Source organism: Mus caroli, chromosome 2, assembly GCF_900094665.2.
Source record: "Mus caroli chromosome 2, CAROLI_EIJ_v1.1, whole genome shotgun sequence".
Classification (NCBI taxonomy): Eukaryota; Metazoa; Chordata; class Mammalia; order Rodentia; family Muridae; genus Mus; species Mus caroli.
Window position 1 is genome coordinate 48,325,542 of NC_034571.1, and position 17,566 is coordinate 48,343,107.

Genomic DNA, 17,566 nt, shown 5'->3' on the forward strand with positions numbered 1-17,566 from the left:
AAATTACTTTTCAACCACAACTAAATTACTTTTGTTTGTGGTTAGTTGTGCAAAGTGATATGTGTTCTGTGGGTGGGGTGTGTGGTGTGTGTGTGTGTGTGTGTGTGTGTGAGAGAGAGAGAGAGAGAGAGAGAGAGAGAGAGAGAGAGAGAGAGATGCCTGTACACTCACATGCAAAGGCCCAAGGAGAACATTGGTTGCCTTCCTCTATTGTCCTTTGTCTTATTGCTTCGAGAATGGTCTCTCGGTGAACCAGAGTTTACCTTTTTGGCTGTGATGTGTGGCTATGGATCTCCTTGGATCTGTTTGTCTCTGTTCTTCAGTGCTTGGGTTACAGACATTGACAGCTATGCTTGGCTTTTTATGTGATACTTGGGAGTTGACGTCTGGCCCTCATGCTTGTACAGAAAGCATTTTTATTCCTATGTATCTTTCAGGCCTCAACAACAGCAACAGAATTAAAAATGTTCCTTTGCTAGGTTCCTAGAAAGTGATTTTCCTGTTAACCTGAGAGCTCTGCGGTTTATGTAAACTATGTGTCTTGTTCACACCTTCCTTTCTCCCGCATGACTTACAAAGCCCACGTCTTCTCTATCTTCTAAGTGGTCACCGTGGAACATTTCCCATGAGAGAACCCTGTTGCTTAATAACCCTGAGCTCCCTTTGTGAGATGGTGAGGTCACCACTGTCTTAGATAATATGAAGTAGAGTGTGCTATGCTACTGCTCACCTTCAACACTGGCTTGTAGGTTTCTCACGTTGAGCCCTGAGGGTATGAGAGAAAAGGAGGATATTTTACAGGTTTCCATTTTTACTAAGTACCCAGGACGAGAATGGGGTCAGAAAATCCTGTATTTTCCAGCTTGATTTGATTTGTTTCCAAATGAACCTGTCTATCTTCACCCCACTCTGTGTTACATGCAATATTAATCTGCAATTATAACTTCACATATATAGCTATGATAGATGCTTTGTAGCCATTATTAATGTCTTTATAAAATATTCAGAAATATGAACATGCCATTGCTCTCAACATTTTTGTTTTGAAATGGTTTTAATAAGGAAAGCACTGAATGCGAGAATGGAAGCCCTAAGTATAACTGCTCCTTGGGTAGATTAATTACAGCAGTTGATAGCAGTGTGAAGGTACTGGAGACAAGACAAGAGTTCACGTGGATTACATGCAGTGAAAGAATGCCTAACATTCATTTTATTTCTTGGAAAAATAATAAAATTGTAGACTATTTTCCTCTGAACTCTCATCTGAAAAGTAACAAGTAAAACGCTACATTGATTGATATTTTATGAGATTTGGGAAATGCTTTTTAGTGTGGGTACTTACAGTGTAAAACAAAACTCTTAAATCAGTGAAATGACTTTGGACCAAGAGGATGGCTGTGTCTTCTCATTTATTTATTCCACAATCTTCTGAAGATGTAGTGGCTGCCATACTGTGCTCTGGTCATTAACAGAAAAGAAAATTGTCAAATGTCATGGATGTATTGCTGTCAGAATTCAAGTCGGGTGTCTTCTTGTAGTAGTAGTTAGACAGTCAATCTAACGATGAACAGTGTCCATGCTGATTAGCCAGAGTGGAAGGAAAGGATGTTCCTCGCATAAAGAACACCCTTAATGGTGAATTTATTGTAGCCAGCAACTCATACAGTATAGAACTCAGGTAATTAACATTCGCTGAGCTTTTGGACACAAATACAGTATATCTCCAGTTGACTGTTGGCAGGCATTTGCGGTAGCAGCTTCATGATTCAATTCATTCAGATGCCGATGGTGCCCATATTCTGCAACACACTTGGTCAGAGCTCAGTAATTTATGGATGAGCTAATGGATAAGAGAAGGAAATCAGAGCTCCGTGGCTCTGGTGTCAGTACATCTGGGTGAGGCAGAGCTATCACTGCTGGGAAATCTAGAAATGGATGTCACATCCGGCAAATCAAAGAGTGGTACACCTACATGTATATCAAAGGAATGTGGGGATAGACACAATATTTTTATGAGTTATCTTCCCCAATATTTAGGGTGGACCTTAGAGTCCTTTCCTGTACAGTAGAACAGGAAGAGTTCATTCTAAAGAAATTTTAGAGTAGCTATTACGAGTTTCTAAGGAATGTCTGATTCTAAATGAAATCTCTGTGGGATCACTCAGCTATATCTTAGGCCTGAGCATCTCGGAGGACTGACTGAGAGAGGCTGGTATTTTAGATGCTTGATGAATGATTAACAAGTGTAGTTTTAATTTTTTAATTACTTCTTATATATTATTTTGAAATTATAACTACATTACTTCCCCATTGATTTAACTCTGGTGTGGAGACGCCGCTCCTGACAAGCACTATTCTTGAATTGAGGGTAGTTGTGGGACTTTATTCAGGGCAAGGCAGACCTGGTCTCCAACCTCCAAGCTCATGACAGCTGCTTTGACCGTTCCCCACAAGTTCTCAGATCTAGACAGGGATGTTAGAGATCTGATTCCTTATCACTTCCTCTACACAGACAGACTTGTGTTCTGTGTGTGCTCCTCCCTTCTACATATACCCCAAGGGAGAGTTACGGCACTGCCTCTTGATATCCTCCCAGTCCTTAGTCTATCCAGTCAGGCTTCACTGAACATTTCTCTCAATACCTCATTCCCCTTTTGTGCATGTGTGTGGTATGTATCTGTGTATTTATTTTCCAGTGGGTGTAAGTGCACATCACACAGTGCACGAGAATGTCTTGCTTCCCATCTTAAATACCAAGACAGGATCTCTATAAACTTGGAACTTGATGTTTGGCTAGTCTGAGTAGCCAGCCTATTCCCTGTCTCTCCTTTCTGTGTTCTAGGGGAAACAGAGGACTACCCTACCCACGTGGTTTTGACCTGGGTTCTGGAGATCTGAATAGTTCTCGCTACTGGCTGAGTTCAGCGCCTCAGTTCCCCCAGTACACTTTTGTTCTTTGAGTGATGACCATAACTCATGTGTGTTGCTGCCCTGGCCTTCCCACTGGCCTCTCTCTTCATCATTCTTTATGCCATATTTGCAGCGACTTCAGAAAACTACTTGCTTATATCATTTTTTTGTTTTAAAGTGTTTGAGGGGTTGGAGAGGTGGCTCACCAAGCAGTTAAGAGCACTAGTGGCTCTTCCAGAGGTCCCAGGTTCCATTCCCAGTACCCACATGGAGAATACAAACATCTGTAACTCGAGTCTTAGGGTATCTGATGCTCTTTACTGGTTTCCGTGAGCACTACATGCGCACACACATACATACATGTAGACATTTGTAGGCTTCATGCTGCACTTTACATTTAAGTGCAGTTACTGACCTTGAGTGACATTTCTGCTCATGGTATGGCTCTGGCTCACCATCTCTTCTCCCCCTGGCTACTCTGAGAGCTTTGACTTGTGCCATACATCACTGCCTCACAGCCTCCTTTTTGTTTGTTCTGTTCGGCAGCTTTCTGTCTACTCTTCACTTGTGTGACCCCTGCTCATGGTTAAATTTCCATTGTCATTCCTTTTACCCTGGGTCTGTATGCTCTCCCAATCCAAGCTTCCTTCTGACAACCTGTATGAAGAATTGCCAGAGTTAAAAAGGTTTTTGTCTTTCCATCATAATACAAGACTTTCTAGTGCTACCCACCATGTCGCATACATAGTGTTTGTACAGAGAGAATACTTCAAAAACATTCACCAAACAGAAGGCTGTTTAATCAAAATATAAGTGTAGGAGCAGCTTAAACATTTTTTTTTTTTAAAAACAACAAGGTCCCACAATTGCCATTGCTAACTACTTGCATGAGTGCTTAGCAGAGAATTAGCATAGCATTTTTAAGTAACTTGACATTTTATTTTTTCTGTAAAATGAACTTGGTGGCACCATTAGAATGTATCCTGGGGATTTAATAGGGTTTGTTACCAATGAGGCCATGCAGCCTTAAGCAAGTTAACCAAGTTTGCACAGGCTTATTTCTCCATATAACTGGGGAAAATCATATCAACCTCACGTGCTTATGCCTGGAAGATTGAGATTAGACATGCCTCATGCTTAATACACTGCTTTGGACACTGTAGTTCAGGCATTTAAAAAATTCCTTCCTATCTCTGGAGATTAATGAATACTCGAGGGGAAAACTCATTTAGCTTATCTTGCAATCTTGTACTGCATATAATGATGTCCAGGGGTACTAATCTGAGGGTCACGAACCAGTTTAGGTGGAAAACATTCATCTTCAGGGCACAAATAAACAATGAGGATCTGTTTACTTAACAGTAAATAACCCCGTGCCCCTCCCCCAGAGAAAGATAGCCATGAAATTCTTTGTCATATCCCAAAGTTGGTTGCTTAACTTTTGTTTTAAACTGAACAGAGTCACTTAGACACTTTTTCTATTTTAAGTAACTGTTCCAAGGCGCTGAGTCACATGAAACTGTTTCCCCCATTTTATGTATTTCAATATTTAATAAGTTTTAGTAGTTCCACTTAAAACTGTGGAGTTCACACTTCTAAGTGCATTGCCAGCATAGAGGTGATTAAAAAGTTAAAAGAGACTTTTTGAAGTCTCTGTGCCTGAAAATCTGATGGCTTCTAGTCAAATAATTAGAAGGTAGATATATTTAAAGAATATTATTATGAATGGCAGGCTGAGTTTAGAGGAAATGCTTGGGTTAAACCTATCAAGTCATCACATGGTGATTTCCTGACATTCAGTCAGTTTGCCCACTCTCCTGCAGCATGCAAACCCAGACCAGGAGTCACAGTTGTAAGCCTGTCAGCCGAGGCCTTCAGAGAGTTGGAGATCTGAACATTGACAGGTCAAGGTCAAGACTTTTGCATCGGCTGCCCCAAATATTGGCCTAGACAAGGACCCGCATTGTTTCAGTAGGGATGACTCTAGTGTGTTGATGCTGGGACAGGGTGATCAAGAGACATAACACCTTAAGCGGGTACTTAGTTCAAGTGTCTAGATCACAGGGGCTTTAGAGAGGACACAGATCTGAATTTCTTCTGGGCTCTCAGGCTTTGCCACCAAGTCCTGTCGCTAAGGGTCTTGGTAATATGTATGATTGGTTATTTGGAACGTCAGGGTCATACAAATGCCTGTATTCAGGCAAGTCCATGTTCAGCTCTGCAGAGCATGTGTCCTCATATGTAGTAACAGGGGTTTGTGTGGTGTTGATGTCTATATATCTGTTGACTTTGGTGTCTGTTCCTTGCTGCCTGCTCAACCTCGTATGCGAGCAGTTAAGGGTTGAATTGATTGGCTGATGTTAGCAAGCCAGAGGGCATGTCATGTTTTCACAGAGGGCCCAGAAGACAGTTATCTTTATTTATCTGCTTTTTATTTTGTTCTCTCTCACTTATGTGGGATCTGCAGACGAATTCAAGTTGCTACGCTTACGTAGAATGCATTCCTACCTGTCATCTGATGCAAACTTGACACTTTCTTTCAGTGTTTTCTGGCCACTGAGTCTTCTTTTGGCGTCTTTGTGTCTACAGGAGAACCATAGTTTCTGAAAAGCCACTTCTGACGTCTTTATTGGCTATAAGGGGAGGCTGCCATGAAATGAATGGACAGAGCCACTTTTGCTGAAGGGCTTGTCTGGTTGTTTTAAAACAGGATGCTCCTTCCTTTCATCTCCTGAGTGTGGGTGTGAGTGTTTCCCTTATCTATAAATGAATTGCAGAGGGATGTGGGAATGACTAATGCAGGTACCCTGACCGAATCATTTGCTAGCCATGGAAATGCTGTCGTGAAAGGACCTTGGTGGTTTTTTTCTATACCCGTGACGTACTGTGGTATGTAACAGATCTTTTTACTTTTTATTTTCACAGAATGCTATGAACCTACCTCCTGACAAAGCCAGGCTACTGCGGCAGTATGACAATGAGAAAAAATGGGAGCTGATCTGTGATCAGGTAAGAAACAGCCATTTTCTATGGAGGAAGCAAAGAGAGGGGAAATATTACGTTGTTCCTGTGTGAGTTGAGCTTATCCTGGAAGATGTATGGAATTCTCCGTTCTGATCTTTGGCTTCTGGGTGCCTTATCAACAGGGGAAAGGTAGAAAATTACTATGTTAGTTTTTTTTCATTATTTGAAATATTTCATGGGGAAGCAGGTTAAGTGGACAACTCAAAGTGAAGTCTCTGTTCTGTTTGCCTTCCCCTCCTGTAACAGCTCCGGCTACGTAAGTGGTGCAGGTCTTAGGGTTTAATTGGCCTTCCTGATAACTGGCATATTGTCATGTGAGAAGGTAAATTGTTTGTAAAGAAACATGGGTAGCCCATAACGTTGCTGCCCACTTTAACTAGTTACAAGCTGTGGTATTATTTTGTTTTTAACTCATTATGACAAATCCATACCCTTCTGACAGGTATAAAATAAGGAGTAAAAGCTTTTTTTTCTTTTCTTTCTTTCTTTTTTTTGCGGGGGGGGGGTCTTGCCTTTTATATTCAAATTTTACTCTGTTGTCTGTGCCATAAGCATCTTTCTCCAGGTCCTCCCCTTAGGAAATCCAGAGTGTGAGCTCTGCACTTCAAAAGAAAAGTTTTTTTTTTCCCCATTTGGCATAATGCCTAAAAATATCTCTTTTATTTTCCCTGTTTTTTATTATGAGTGTTAATATTACTTTTTAAATTATTTTATTTATTTATATCCTGAATGTTGCCCCCTGTTCTGTCTTTAACAATCAAATAAAGTATATTCCTGTGATGCCTACCCACATCTTTGTTCCCCCTTTGACGCAGACAGACAGATGCACTCACACACACACACACACACACACACACACACACACACACACAGAGGGGCGTGGTACTTCTGTGTGTTGATACAGTTGCCAGTGACCATGTCTGTGATTATCCTTTGTACAGGTGGAAGTTTTACTCTATCAATTAGAATATGGCTTGATGGCAGAGTCTTACTTAGCAGGCATGAGGTCTAGGTTTTAATTCCAGTACCCAAGTTGGGGAAAACATAGAGAACACAGAAGCAAAGGTAGACTGAATACTTACCTGCCTTCTTCCCTTCCTTCAAAGTACCCCTCCCCACATATATATATATATATATATATATATATATATATATATATATATATATATGTGTGTGTGTGTGTGTGTGTGTGTGTGTGTGTGTGTGTGTGTGTATTTTTAATTTATATATAATTTTGAGGTTATATACATTTTGTCATTTTCCCTTTCTCTTCTTTCTCTCCAAAATTTCTAATATATCACCTCCTTGTTCCATTTTAAATTCATGGCTTCTTTTTTCACTAATTGTTGTTGCATGCTTATATGTAAATGTCTTAGTCACTGTTTTATTGCTGTGAAGAAATATCACGTCCGAAGCAACTCTTATAGAAGAAAGCACCTAACTGGGAAATCGCTTACAGTGTTAGAGGTTTAGTTTATTTAACTCTGTTGCGGAGAACGTGGTGCTGAAGTAGTTGAGAGCTTCGTTCTAAAGTTTAGGCAGAGAAAGACATGGGGCTTTGTGTCTTTAAAAGTTTTGTAAGCTCAGAGCTCACACCAGTGACACACTTCCTCTAACAAGGCCACACCCCCTAATTCTTCTAGTCCTATCAGAGTTCTACTCAGTGGTGAATAAGCATTCAAATAAATATATGAGCCTATGTGGGCCATTGCTATTCAACTACCACATTCCACTCTCTGGGGTCCATAGGTTTGTAACCATATCATAATACAAAATGCATTTAGCCCATCTTTAAAAGTTTCCCTAGTCATTCACAGTATGAACACTATTTGAAAGTTCAGAGCTTCTTCTGAGATATCTGGCAATCTCTTAACTGTAAGTCCCTGTACAAATTAAAAATCATTATCACATACTTACAACATACAGTGGCACAGGATATACATTACTATCTCAAAGGGGATTAAAGTAAGCATAGTGAAAAGATACTGGACCAAAGACCAAAAACCATCTGGGCAAACTTTAAATTTGTCATCTCCATATCTGATGTCAAAGCACTCTTCGGATCTCTAACTCTTTTCAGCATTGTTGACTGCAGTACGCTTCTCTTCTCCTGTTCTAGTTCATTCCTGGCCAGCACTACTTCTTTGCAAATATCCCACATCTCTGGCATCTCCAACGTTTTAGGGTTTCTAATAGAGTCCAGGTTTACAGCTTTACATAATAGCCCCTGTGGGCCTCCATGCAGAGACACCCCTAACAGTATTTTTTCTTAGCTGTGGAGGTAGATTTCACAACTCCTTTCTTGTATCCTTGACTCTAATTCCAGAACCACGTGGCCAAAGCTGTCAAGTTCTGCTGATTGACTTGACCTGAAGCATTGAAGTGCTTTCCTAATCCAAACTCCCAAAGCTAACATTCCACCAACAAGCTGCATGGTCAGGCCTTTCACAGGACTATCCCAGTCCCTGGACCAACTTCTATCTTAGTCACTGTTCTATTGCTCTGAACAGACACTATGACCGTGGCAACTCTCAGAAAAGAAAGCATTTAACTGGGGGCTTGCTTACAGTTTCAGAGGCTCAGTCCATTATCAGCGTTGCAGGTAACACAGTAGCAGCCATTGTACTGGAGCAGTACTTGAGAGCTACATACTGGTCTGCAGAAAAGAGTGTGAGTCTGGGCCTGGCATAGTCTACCCCCCCCCCNCCCCCCCCCCCAGTGACACATTTCCTCCAACAGGGCTACATCTTCCAATCCTATCAAAGAGTTCTTCCTGAGTATACTAAACATGCAAATTTATGAGCCTATGTGGTCCATTCTTATTCAACCACTACTGTATCATTCATATATATATCACATATTCCTAAATATACCCTGCTCAGTCTGTCTGTATATTTTTAGGGCTGACCATTTGGTATTAGATAATCCGCTGGCTCTTCCCTGGGAAGACTATTTCTCTTACTCTCAGTATTCCTTAGTTGCCTGTTCACAGATTCCTTTCTTTAAAATGTCTTTCCAGGCTCCTTTCTAGCTTTATTTCTTTGGGGATGGAGTGGGAGCTTGGGATTTTCAAGATAGGGTTTCTCTGTGTAGCCTTAGATGTCCTGGAACTCAATCTGTAGACCAGGCTGGCTTTTGACTCAGAGATCTACCTGGCCTACCACTGCCTGGTGCTTTATTCCATCATTTCTTTATTGCCTCAGATATTCCAGAAAGGGCATGCTGGAAGATTTTTGACAGCTATGTTTTTCTCTCAGACTAAAGATATCTTCCTAGGGCTGATGTTGGGGACTTTGGGATCTTGATGCAAGGAAGACCATGTCAGGTTTACAGATTGCAGTTCTTGTTTTCAAGAACTCCTGGTTAAGTTACTTCTATTAAACATCTGTGTGCTGGAATACCAAAGCTTAGGACTTCCATGTCACTTCTGCATGTGCCCCTTCACTACAGTAGCTCTGTGAGCTCTGAGGTGTCATGGCTGACTTGCTGATGACAGTTACAGAATAATGGCTATTATTGCTCAGAGCCAGCAGTAAGTAGATTATCTTTGTGCCTAATCTGCAAATCAGTTACATTTAGCAGTGCCTTTCTGTAATATAAGGGAAAAGCCAGACCTAGAGATTAATTAAGCACCTGCCAAAGGTTGCCTACGTAGTGGTGAAATGGCCGGTAGGGCAGCCGGTTTTGGAGAAGATGCAAACTCTAGTTGGTGTCCCTGGGTTGGCTGAGAACTCACACTATGTGTCCTACAGTCTTAACATTGCTTGTGGCCTCCTCCTTTAGACTCCCAAGGTACTGAGATTACAGGAATGAACCACTACCTGACTCATTTTACTTTCTTTTCTTTTCTTTTTTAAATTATTATTGTGAATGCATGTGAGAGCCTACATTCTGATATGTATGTGCAGTCAGTTTTCTTCCACCATTACATGGGTTCTGGGGATTGAACTGAGGCCTCCAGGCTTGTACAGCAAGTGCCTGTACCTACTGATCCACTGAGCCCTGATTTCAGTGTTTCAGTGTTCATGTTTTATGAACCAGTTGGAGCTTATTGGCAAGTAAGCAGTGGTCTCAGGGAGCTGATGATGTTCATTTCTATAGAGGGTCAGCTTTAGGTAACTGGGGCTTCTCAGAGCACCAGTGATGATGAGTGAACAGTGACAAGGGCTCAGGGCGTGCTTTATAAGCTGCCTCATTGTCAGCATCTGTTCTGGAAGTCATCTGAGCCACAGTGGAGTGGAGTTAGTGGGGAGCAGGCTGAAGACCACATACAAGAGTGGTTCCATTCACAACTGCTGCAAAAATGGCTCCATCTCCTCCTCATGCAAGAACGGTTCCTTCTTCTGCATGAGTCGTTCCTTCTCCTCCTGCTCCTAGACTTCTGATTTAATCATCATTTAACACTATTCCCTTGTTAGAGGCTCTGATTCTACATTTAGCCCCATGTTGGGAGAGAAACAGCCATCCCCCTCTGATCGTCTGTACTTTGTCCCTGACATCGCTACTGTAGTACTGTTAGATGCTGAATTGCTCACGGTTTTACTGGACCTTTTGTAACTGCAGTGCATTGAAATGCCACTTACTTTCAGTTACTTGGGAGGTGGGGGTCGAGTTTCTTTTCAAGTTGCCTGCCAACCTTCCCTTTGTCTTTAATTTGGTCTTTCTTCTATTTAATCAATCCCTTTTTAACCTGTGAATTAATCATGGTTCCTTTGATATTTTGTTTTCTATTGAATTTTAAAAAGTAAAAAATGAGTTTCTTGTACTCAAAAAACCATTATGATTTAAATAAATAACTGCATAATATTTTTAAGGCATTTTTATTAGATATTTTCTTCATTTACATTTCAAATGCTACCCCTAAAGCCCCCTATACCACCCCACTCCCCCCCCACCCTGCTCTGCTCCTCAACCCACTCCCACTTCCTGGCCCTGGCATTCCCCTGTACTGGGGCATATGGTCTTTACAAGACCAAGGGCCTCTCCTCCCAATGATGGCCGACTAGGCCATCCTCTGCTACATATGCAACTAGAGACACAGCTCTAGGGGGTACTGGTTAGTTCATATTGTTGTTCCTTCTGTAGGGTTGCAGACCCCTTTAGCTCCTTGGGTACTTTCTCTAGCTCCTTCATTAGGGGTCCTGTATTCTATCCAATAGATGACTGTGAGCATCCACTTCTGTATTTGCCAGGCATTGGCATAGCCTCAAAAGAGAGAGTTATGTCAGGGTCCTGTCAGCAAAATCTTTCTGGTGTATGCAATAGTTTGATGGTTGTATATGGGATGGGGTGGGGCAGTCTCTAGATGGTTTTTCCTTCCATCTCAGCTCTGAACTCTGTCTCTGTAACTCCTTCCATGGGTATTTTGTTCCCCATTTTAAGAAGGAGCGAAGTATCCACATTTTGACCATCCTTCTTCTTGAGTTTCATGTGTTTTGTAAATTGTATCTTGGATATTCTGAGTTTCTGGGCTAATATCCGCTTATCAGTGAGTGCATATCATGTGTGTTCTTTTGTGATTGGGTTACCTCACTCAGGATGATATCCTCCAGATACATCCATTTGCCTAAAAATTTTATGAATTCATTGTTTTTAATTGCTGAGTAGTACTCCATTGTGTAAATGTACCACATTTTCTATATCCATTCCTTTGTTGAGAGACATCTGGGTTCTTTCTATCTTCTGGCTATTATAAATAGGGCTGCTATGAGCATAGTGGAGCATGTGTCCTTATTACCAGTTGGAACATCTTCTGGGTATTATGCCCAGGAGAGGAATTGCTGGATCTTCTGGTAGTACTATGTCTCATTTTCTGAGGAACTGCCAGACTGATTTCCAGAGTGGTTGTACAAGCTTGCAATCCCACCAACAATGGAGGAGTGTTCCCTTTTCCACATCCTCGCCAGCATCTGCTGTCACCTGAATTTTTGATCTTAACTATTCTGACTGGTATGAGGTGGAATCTCAGGGTTGTTTTGATTTGCATTTCCCTGATGATTAAAGATGTTGAACATTTTTTCAGGTGCTTCTCAGCCTTTTGGTATTCCTCAGTTGAGAATTCTTTGTTGAGCTCTGTACCCCATTTTTTAATAGGGTTTTTTGATTTTTCTGGAGTCCATCTTCTTGAGTTCTTTATATATATTGGATATTAGTCCCCTATCTGATTTAAGATTGGTAAAGATCCTTTTCTAATCTGTTGGTGGCCTTTTTGTCTTACTGACACTGTCTTTTGCCTTACAGAAGCTTTGCAATTTTATGAGGTTCCATTTGTCAATTCTCGATCTTACAGCACAAGCCAGAAAATTCCTTTCTGTTCGGGAATTTTTCCCCTGTGCCCATATCTTCGAGGCTTTTCCCCACTTTCTCCTCTATAAGTTTCAGTGTCTCTGGTTTTATGTGGAGTTCCTTGATCCACTTAGTCTTGACCTTAGTACAAGGAGATAGGAATGGATCAATTAGCATTCTTCTACATGATAACAACCAGTTGTGCCAGCACCATTTGTTGAAAATGGTCTTTTTTTCCACTGGATGTTTTTAGCTCCCTTGTCAAAGACTAAGTGACAGTAGGTGTATGGGCAGCACATATACTAAGATTTAATGATAGAGAAGATTAGCATGGCCCTTGTGCATAATATTTTTTTATCTCTTCTATTTTCCAGTTTTCTTTCAGGTGTGTTTTCCATTTCATGCATGTACAGGGTCAATGGCATACTGTATCTGGGTGTGTAGATGTCTTTGAATCCAGTGCCAGGTTTTACCCCTTGCAGTCAGACAGTGAAGATGCTGGCCAGGCCCTTTCTAGGAGGTTTTACCTTCTCTTTACATTTTCCTTGTTGCTTTCTTCACTGCACAGTAGCTTAGGTCCTGAGTTGCCCTTTATTAGGCTTGACTCTAATGGGTGATGGATGGATGGAGCATTTTTGTTTTGAGAATGTCATAGGAGATAGAGAACTGCCTGTTTGCTTTGTGAGTCAGTGAGCTTATTCAGCTCATCAGCTTGTGATCTTATTGCTCCATCGCCCAGCTCTGTTTTCTTTTGTGTTGGAAAGAACTTTTGTTCTGTTGCTTTGGTGACAGTTTGATATAACCAGTTACATAACAGTTTTGTACCTAGTGAATTTAAAGCCAACTGATAATCTTTATCTGATCAATTTCATTGAGGGTTACAAATTAATAGTTGCCTAATTCCGTTCTATGTTAAATTAATGTCTTTGTTTGCTTTCTATTGCTGTGACAAAACATTCTAACCAAAATCATTGTGTGTAGGTGACCTAGGCCAGTAGGGGGATTCTTCAGGACAGAGCCTTAAAGGGATGATAGCTAGGAGATAAGAGAAAATAAAGAGATCTTGCACAAGCTATGCCTTATGCCATGCAAGCTTATTAAGAAGTACAGTATCTTATATGCTATCCCCAGGAAAGAAATGGGACAGAGACAGCAGGAGACTAGTCACACAATGTTGTATAAGGAGAACACGAGATCTCAAGCACAGGCCAAGCATGCAGCAGCCTTAGGACTGATCACTCTAGTCTCTTCAGGAAGAAAAGCCAAGTTCCCAGCTACCGAAACTTGTTACACACACGGTTGTTTCCTTCCCGACACAAGGGAAAATACAGCTGGACAATGGAGCAATCAGATCACAAACTAATGAGCTGAGTAACCTCACTGATGCACAAAGCAAGTAGGCAGCTCTCTATCTCCTATGGTATTCTCAAGAAAAAAACGTCTTCTTCATCGCCCTGACCCCAGCACCAGAAGTCAGCTCCTGAACAAGGACAAAGAGCTAGGTTTCTTTTGTCCCTCTCCGAAAGCTTTGGGTCTGTCTGGCTCTCAACGGGAAGGAAAGGGTTCATTTGGCTCACTTAAATGTCCCAACCACAGTCTATCATGAAGAGAGGTAAGGGTGGGAACTCAAGGCAGGAAATGAAATAGAGACCATGGAGATCTCTGGACTGGCTTGCTTCCCATGGCACGCTCAGCCGGTTTTTATTTGTTTGCTTGCATGTGTGCCTTTGGGTTTGGCTTGTGTAAATGAGTTGGAGCCATTGGAACTTGAGCTATAGAGAGTTGTAAGCTGCCATATGGGTGCTGGGAATTGAACTTGGGTCCTCTGGAAGAGCAGCCAAAGATCTTAATCGCCATCTCTCCGGCCCCCCAGCCTGCTCTCTTATACAACTCAGAAACTCCTGTCCAGGGGTGGTACTTCCCATGAGGAGCTTGGCCATCGCTCATCATTCATCAGTCAAGGCCATTCTCCCAGTAGACTTGCCTATTGGCAGTCCGATGGAGTTAATCTCTCAGTTGAGATTCTTGCTCCCTGATGACCCTGTTTTGTGTCAAGTTGATGAAAGTCAGCCAGCATGGGTAGTAACTAGTACTTGCAACTGGGTCTTTACTCTCAACAAACGCGGTGGTGGGAATATCACCCAGAATGTTTGAATTTTCATCATTTTGTGCCAATCTGTATTCTCCTTTTCTGACTTTATTTAAATCACTTCTTTGACGAGTTGTCACAAATTCTTGCAGACTTCTGTACTACTATTTCTCCTCCTCCTTCTTTTTTTCTACACAACCATACTAATTCCTGAGTTGTCACTTTATAGTATAAAACTAATCTGTTAGGTTTAACTTGTAATTTCTTTGCCCTTTAAACTAAGCCATTTCCCTAAGGACCCCCACAACTCCCCAGGGGGTATGATACAGATGAAAATGTGAGGGCTGGAGAGATGCACAGTAGTTAAGAGTACTGACTGCTCTTCCAGAGGTCCTGAGTTCAATTCCCAGCAACCCCATGGTGGCTTATAACCATCTAATGGGATCTGATGCCCTCTTCTGGGGTGTCTGAAGAGAGCAATGGTGCACTCATGTACATAAAATAAATAAATAAATCTTTTAAAAAAATGTTTTAAGAAAAAAAAAAAGAAAGAAAATGTGAGATTGGCAGGTGATAGACAGATTTTTTTTTCTCTGCTTGTGTTTAGACTTTGAAAACAAATCCAAAGCTGTGAGTTCATCCTGATAGTTCCAAGTAAAATGTTATTATCAACTTACTCTCTTTGGTTTGATATTTATCTCTTTTACATTGAAATGTGTAATTTCTAACATTACTGTAATTATATTTTCTTATACTAAGATAAAAGCTGGAGGGAGAATATCAAAGTGCTTGTCTAGCCTGCAGGAGGCCCAATGTTCTACCCCCCAGCACTGCAACAAATAAGATATAAGGATCTCTAAAGAAAAATTCAAAATCTCAGCCCCAGTAGCATTAGTAATAAAATTAATGTAGTATAAATGTTCTTGGTCATTTTGTATGTTACAAAAATACCTAGTTTTGATGGTTTAAAACAACAGATTTATTTATTTATTCTTTTAAAGTCTTAGAAACCAGAAATCTGAAGTCAGAGAGCTGACTGTTCCTTCCAAAGTGTCTAGAGGAGATGCCTTCTTTGCTAGTCCCAGTTTCTGGTGGCCACAGTTATTCTTTGCCTCCTGGCTATGTAAGTGTAGCATCTGCTGCCATTGTGATGCGTCCTTTTTCTCTTTTTTGTATTTGTATCTTTGTCTGTCTGTCCTTCCATCTGTCCATCCGTCCATCCATCCATCCATCTATCATCTGAGTACACTGTAGCTGTCTTCAGACACACCAGAAGAGGGCATGAGATCCTATTACAGATGGTTTTGAGCTACCATGTGTTTGCTGGGAGTTGAACTCAGGATCTCTGGAAGAGTCATTTCTCCAGCCCCTGTATCTTTTTTCTTATTTTGTTTAATATGAGGGCATTTTTGGATTCAAGCCAATTAGGATAGTCTAACACTGAGATCCTTAATTTTATTACATTTGCCTAGACCGTTTTTTTCCCAGTTATGACCACATTCATAGGCATGGGTTCAGAGCATGAACACAGACTTTAGGGGGCCATTGTTTAACTCACTATGGATGCCAAGATAAATAATAAGCTTTTGTTTACAAGGACCAGAGTTGGATATTGTTGGTTATCACAGGCAAGTTCATATATCATTATTGTCCCATATGAGGCTCTTTTGAACATTTAGCTTCATCCTCACTTGGGAAGAGCTAACTTCTAACCTGTGACACAGTGGACAGGCAGATGCTCCCATGGGAAGCCATTTGGGAGAGGCTAGAGAGAAGCACACTGCTCTCCACTTATTCTATTGAGAAGGTCCATGGAGAGTGATGAGAGTAGAAAGTAGAAGCCTGAGACCAAGAGAGAAAGAGAGAAATAAAGAAAGAAATCAACCAACCAACAAAGAAACAAAGAAGAAAACAAATGACTAAAGTAAAGATGTGCTATTGATCTGCACAGAGAATTCTCAGAATGGCGAAGACAAATATAAAGGGTTCATCATCCTTAGCAACTAGGAAAATGCCACTTAAAACTACTCTGAGATAATATATTAGACTAGTCAGTATGGCCAAGATCAAGAAAACAACTGGCAACTAGCCAGGGTGCGAGGCAAAAGAAACACCCATCCACTGTGGTTGGGATTTGCAACCACTCTGGAGAATTCTCAGAAAAGTAAAAGTGATCTACCATATGACTCGGCTGTACCACTCCTTGCTGTAATGCCCAATGTGGTCTTTGACTTGACATCCTGCTCGGCCATGTTCACTGATACTCTAGTCACAATGGGGGAGGGGGTAGGGGGAGAGGGAGGGAAAGAAGGAGAGAAGGGAGGGAGGGAAGAATGAACGGCTCATGAATTTGAGAATGAGTTGGGGGATAATGAGGAGGAGTCAGACAGGAAGGGGGTGGGAGTGATATGAATATGTGCTCGTAGTTACAGGAGGGAAGTTAGTTGTCAGTGCAAAGTGAGGTGCCTAGTTGTGCATGAGTTTCCCCAGACAAATACTTTTTTTGTAATTTTCTGGGCTGGGAAATACTTAAAATGGTTACTGTTATCAGTCTGTTTATACTCTGTTCCAGCAGTCTGCCTGCCAAGGGAACTGACTATAGAGCAGAGTGGTTATTTGCCGGCCCTTTTTGTTTTCTAAAAGGTATTTTTATCTTGGGCCATCTCTTGCTTGAAACGTTGAAGGGCCCATCTTTCTTTTCTCAATGTCTCCTGATCTCAGCGAAGGCTCTCCTTTAGTTGCCGCTGCCAAGAAGACTGGGTTCTTCCAGTTTCCTTTCCAGAGGCAGTTCCTGTCCATTAGGACTCGTTCCAGGTCTGCAACTGCTTCCTTCTAAAACCCTGGAGAAGCTATCAAAGGAGCAGATGGTGGCTCCCTGCTTTTTAATATTGCAGGAGTCCTGGAAAACTGTATATGAACTTAGAATTATGTTTGTGTCTTTCCGTTTCTAAAATGTTCCTTTGTCGTACAGCTTTTGTAGAGGGGGGAAAGTAGGGGTAGAGTGAGGAGAGAGGAAAGGAGAAATGGCCTAGAGAGAAAGAAATGCATGACATTCCTTCCCCACTTCCCCTTTCTCTTTTTCTGTCTCCCTCCCTCCCTCCTTCCTTCCCTCCCTCCGTTCTCTTTTCCCATCTGTCTGTCTTCTTTCCTCCTCTCCATCCTTTCTTCCTTCCTTCTCTCCCTTCCTCCTTTCTCTTTTCCCCCTGTCTGTCTTCCTTCCTCTCCTTCCTTCCTTCCTTCCTTCCTTCCTTCCTTCCT

The 17,566-nt window shown here is 41.5% G+C and overlaps 1 protein-coding gene across 1 annotated transcript in view; it reads left to right on the forward strand.

Moving 5' to 3' along the window:
- The window catches only part of Fmnl2 (formin like 2), a 279,533-nt gene that overhangs the window by 154,667 nt on the left and 107,300 nt on the right, over window positions 1-17,566 (forward strand). Inside the window, exon 2 of the mRNA XM_029484851.1 lies at window positions 5,836-5,919. Coding sequence (XP_029340711.1) covers window positions 5,836-5,919 — 84 coding nt within the window. The remainder of the gene's footprint in view (window positions 1-5,835; window positions 5,920-17,566) is intronic.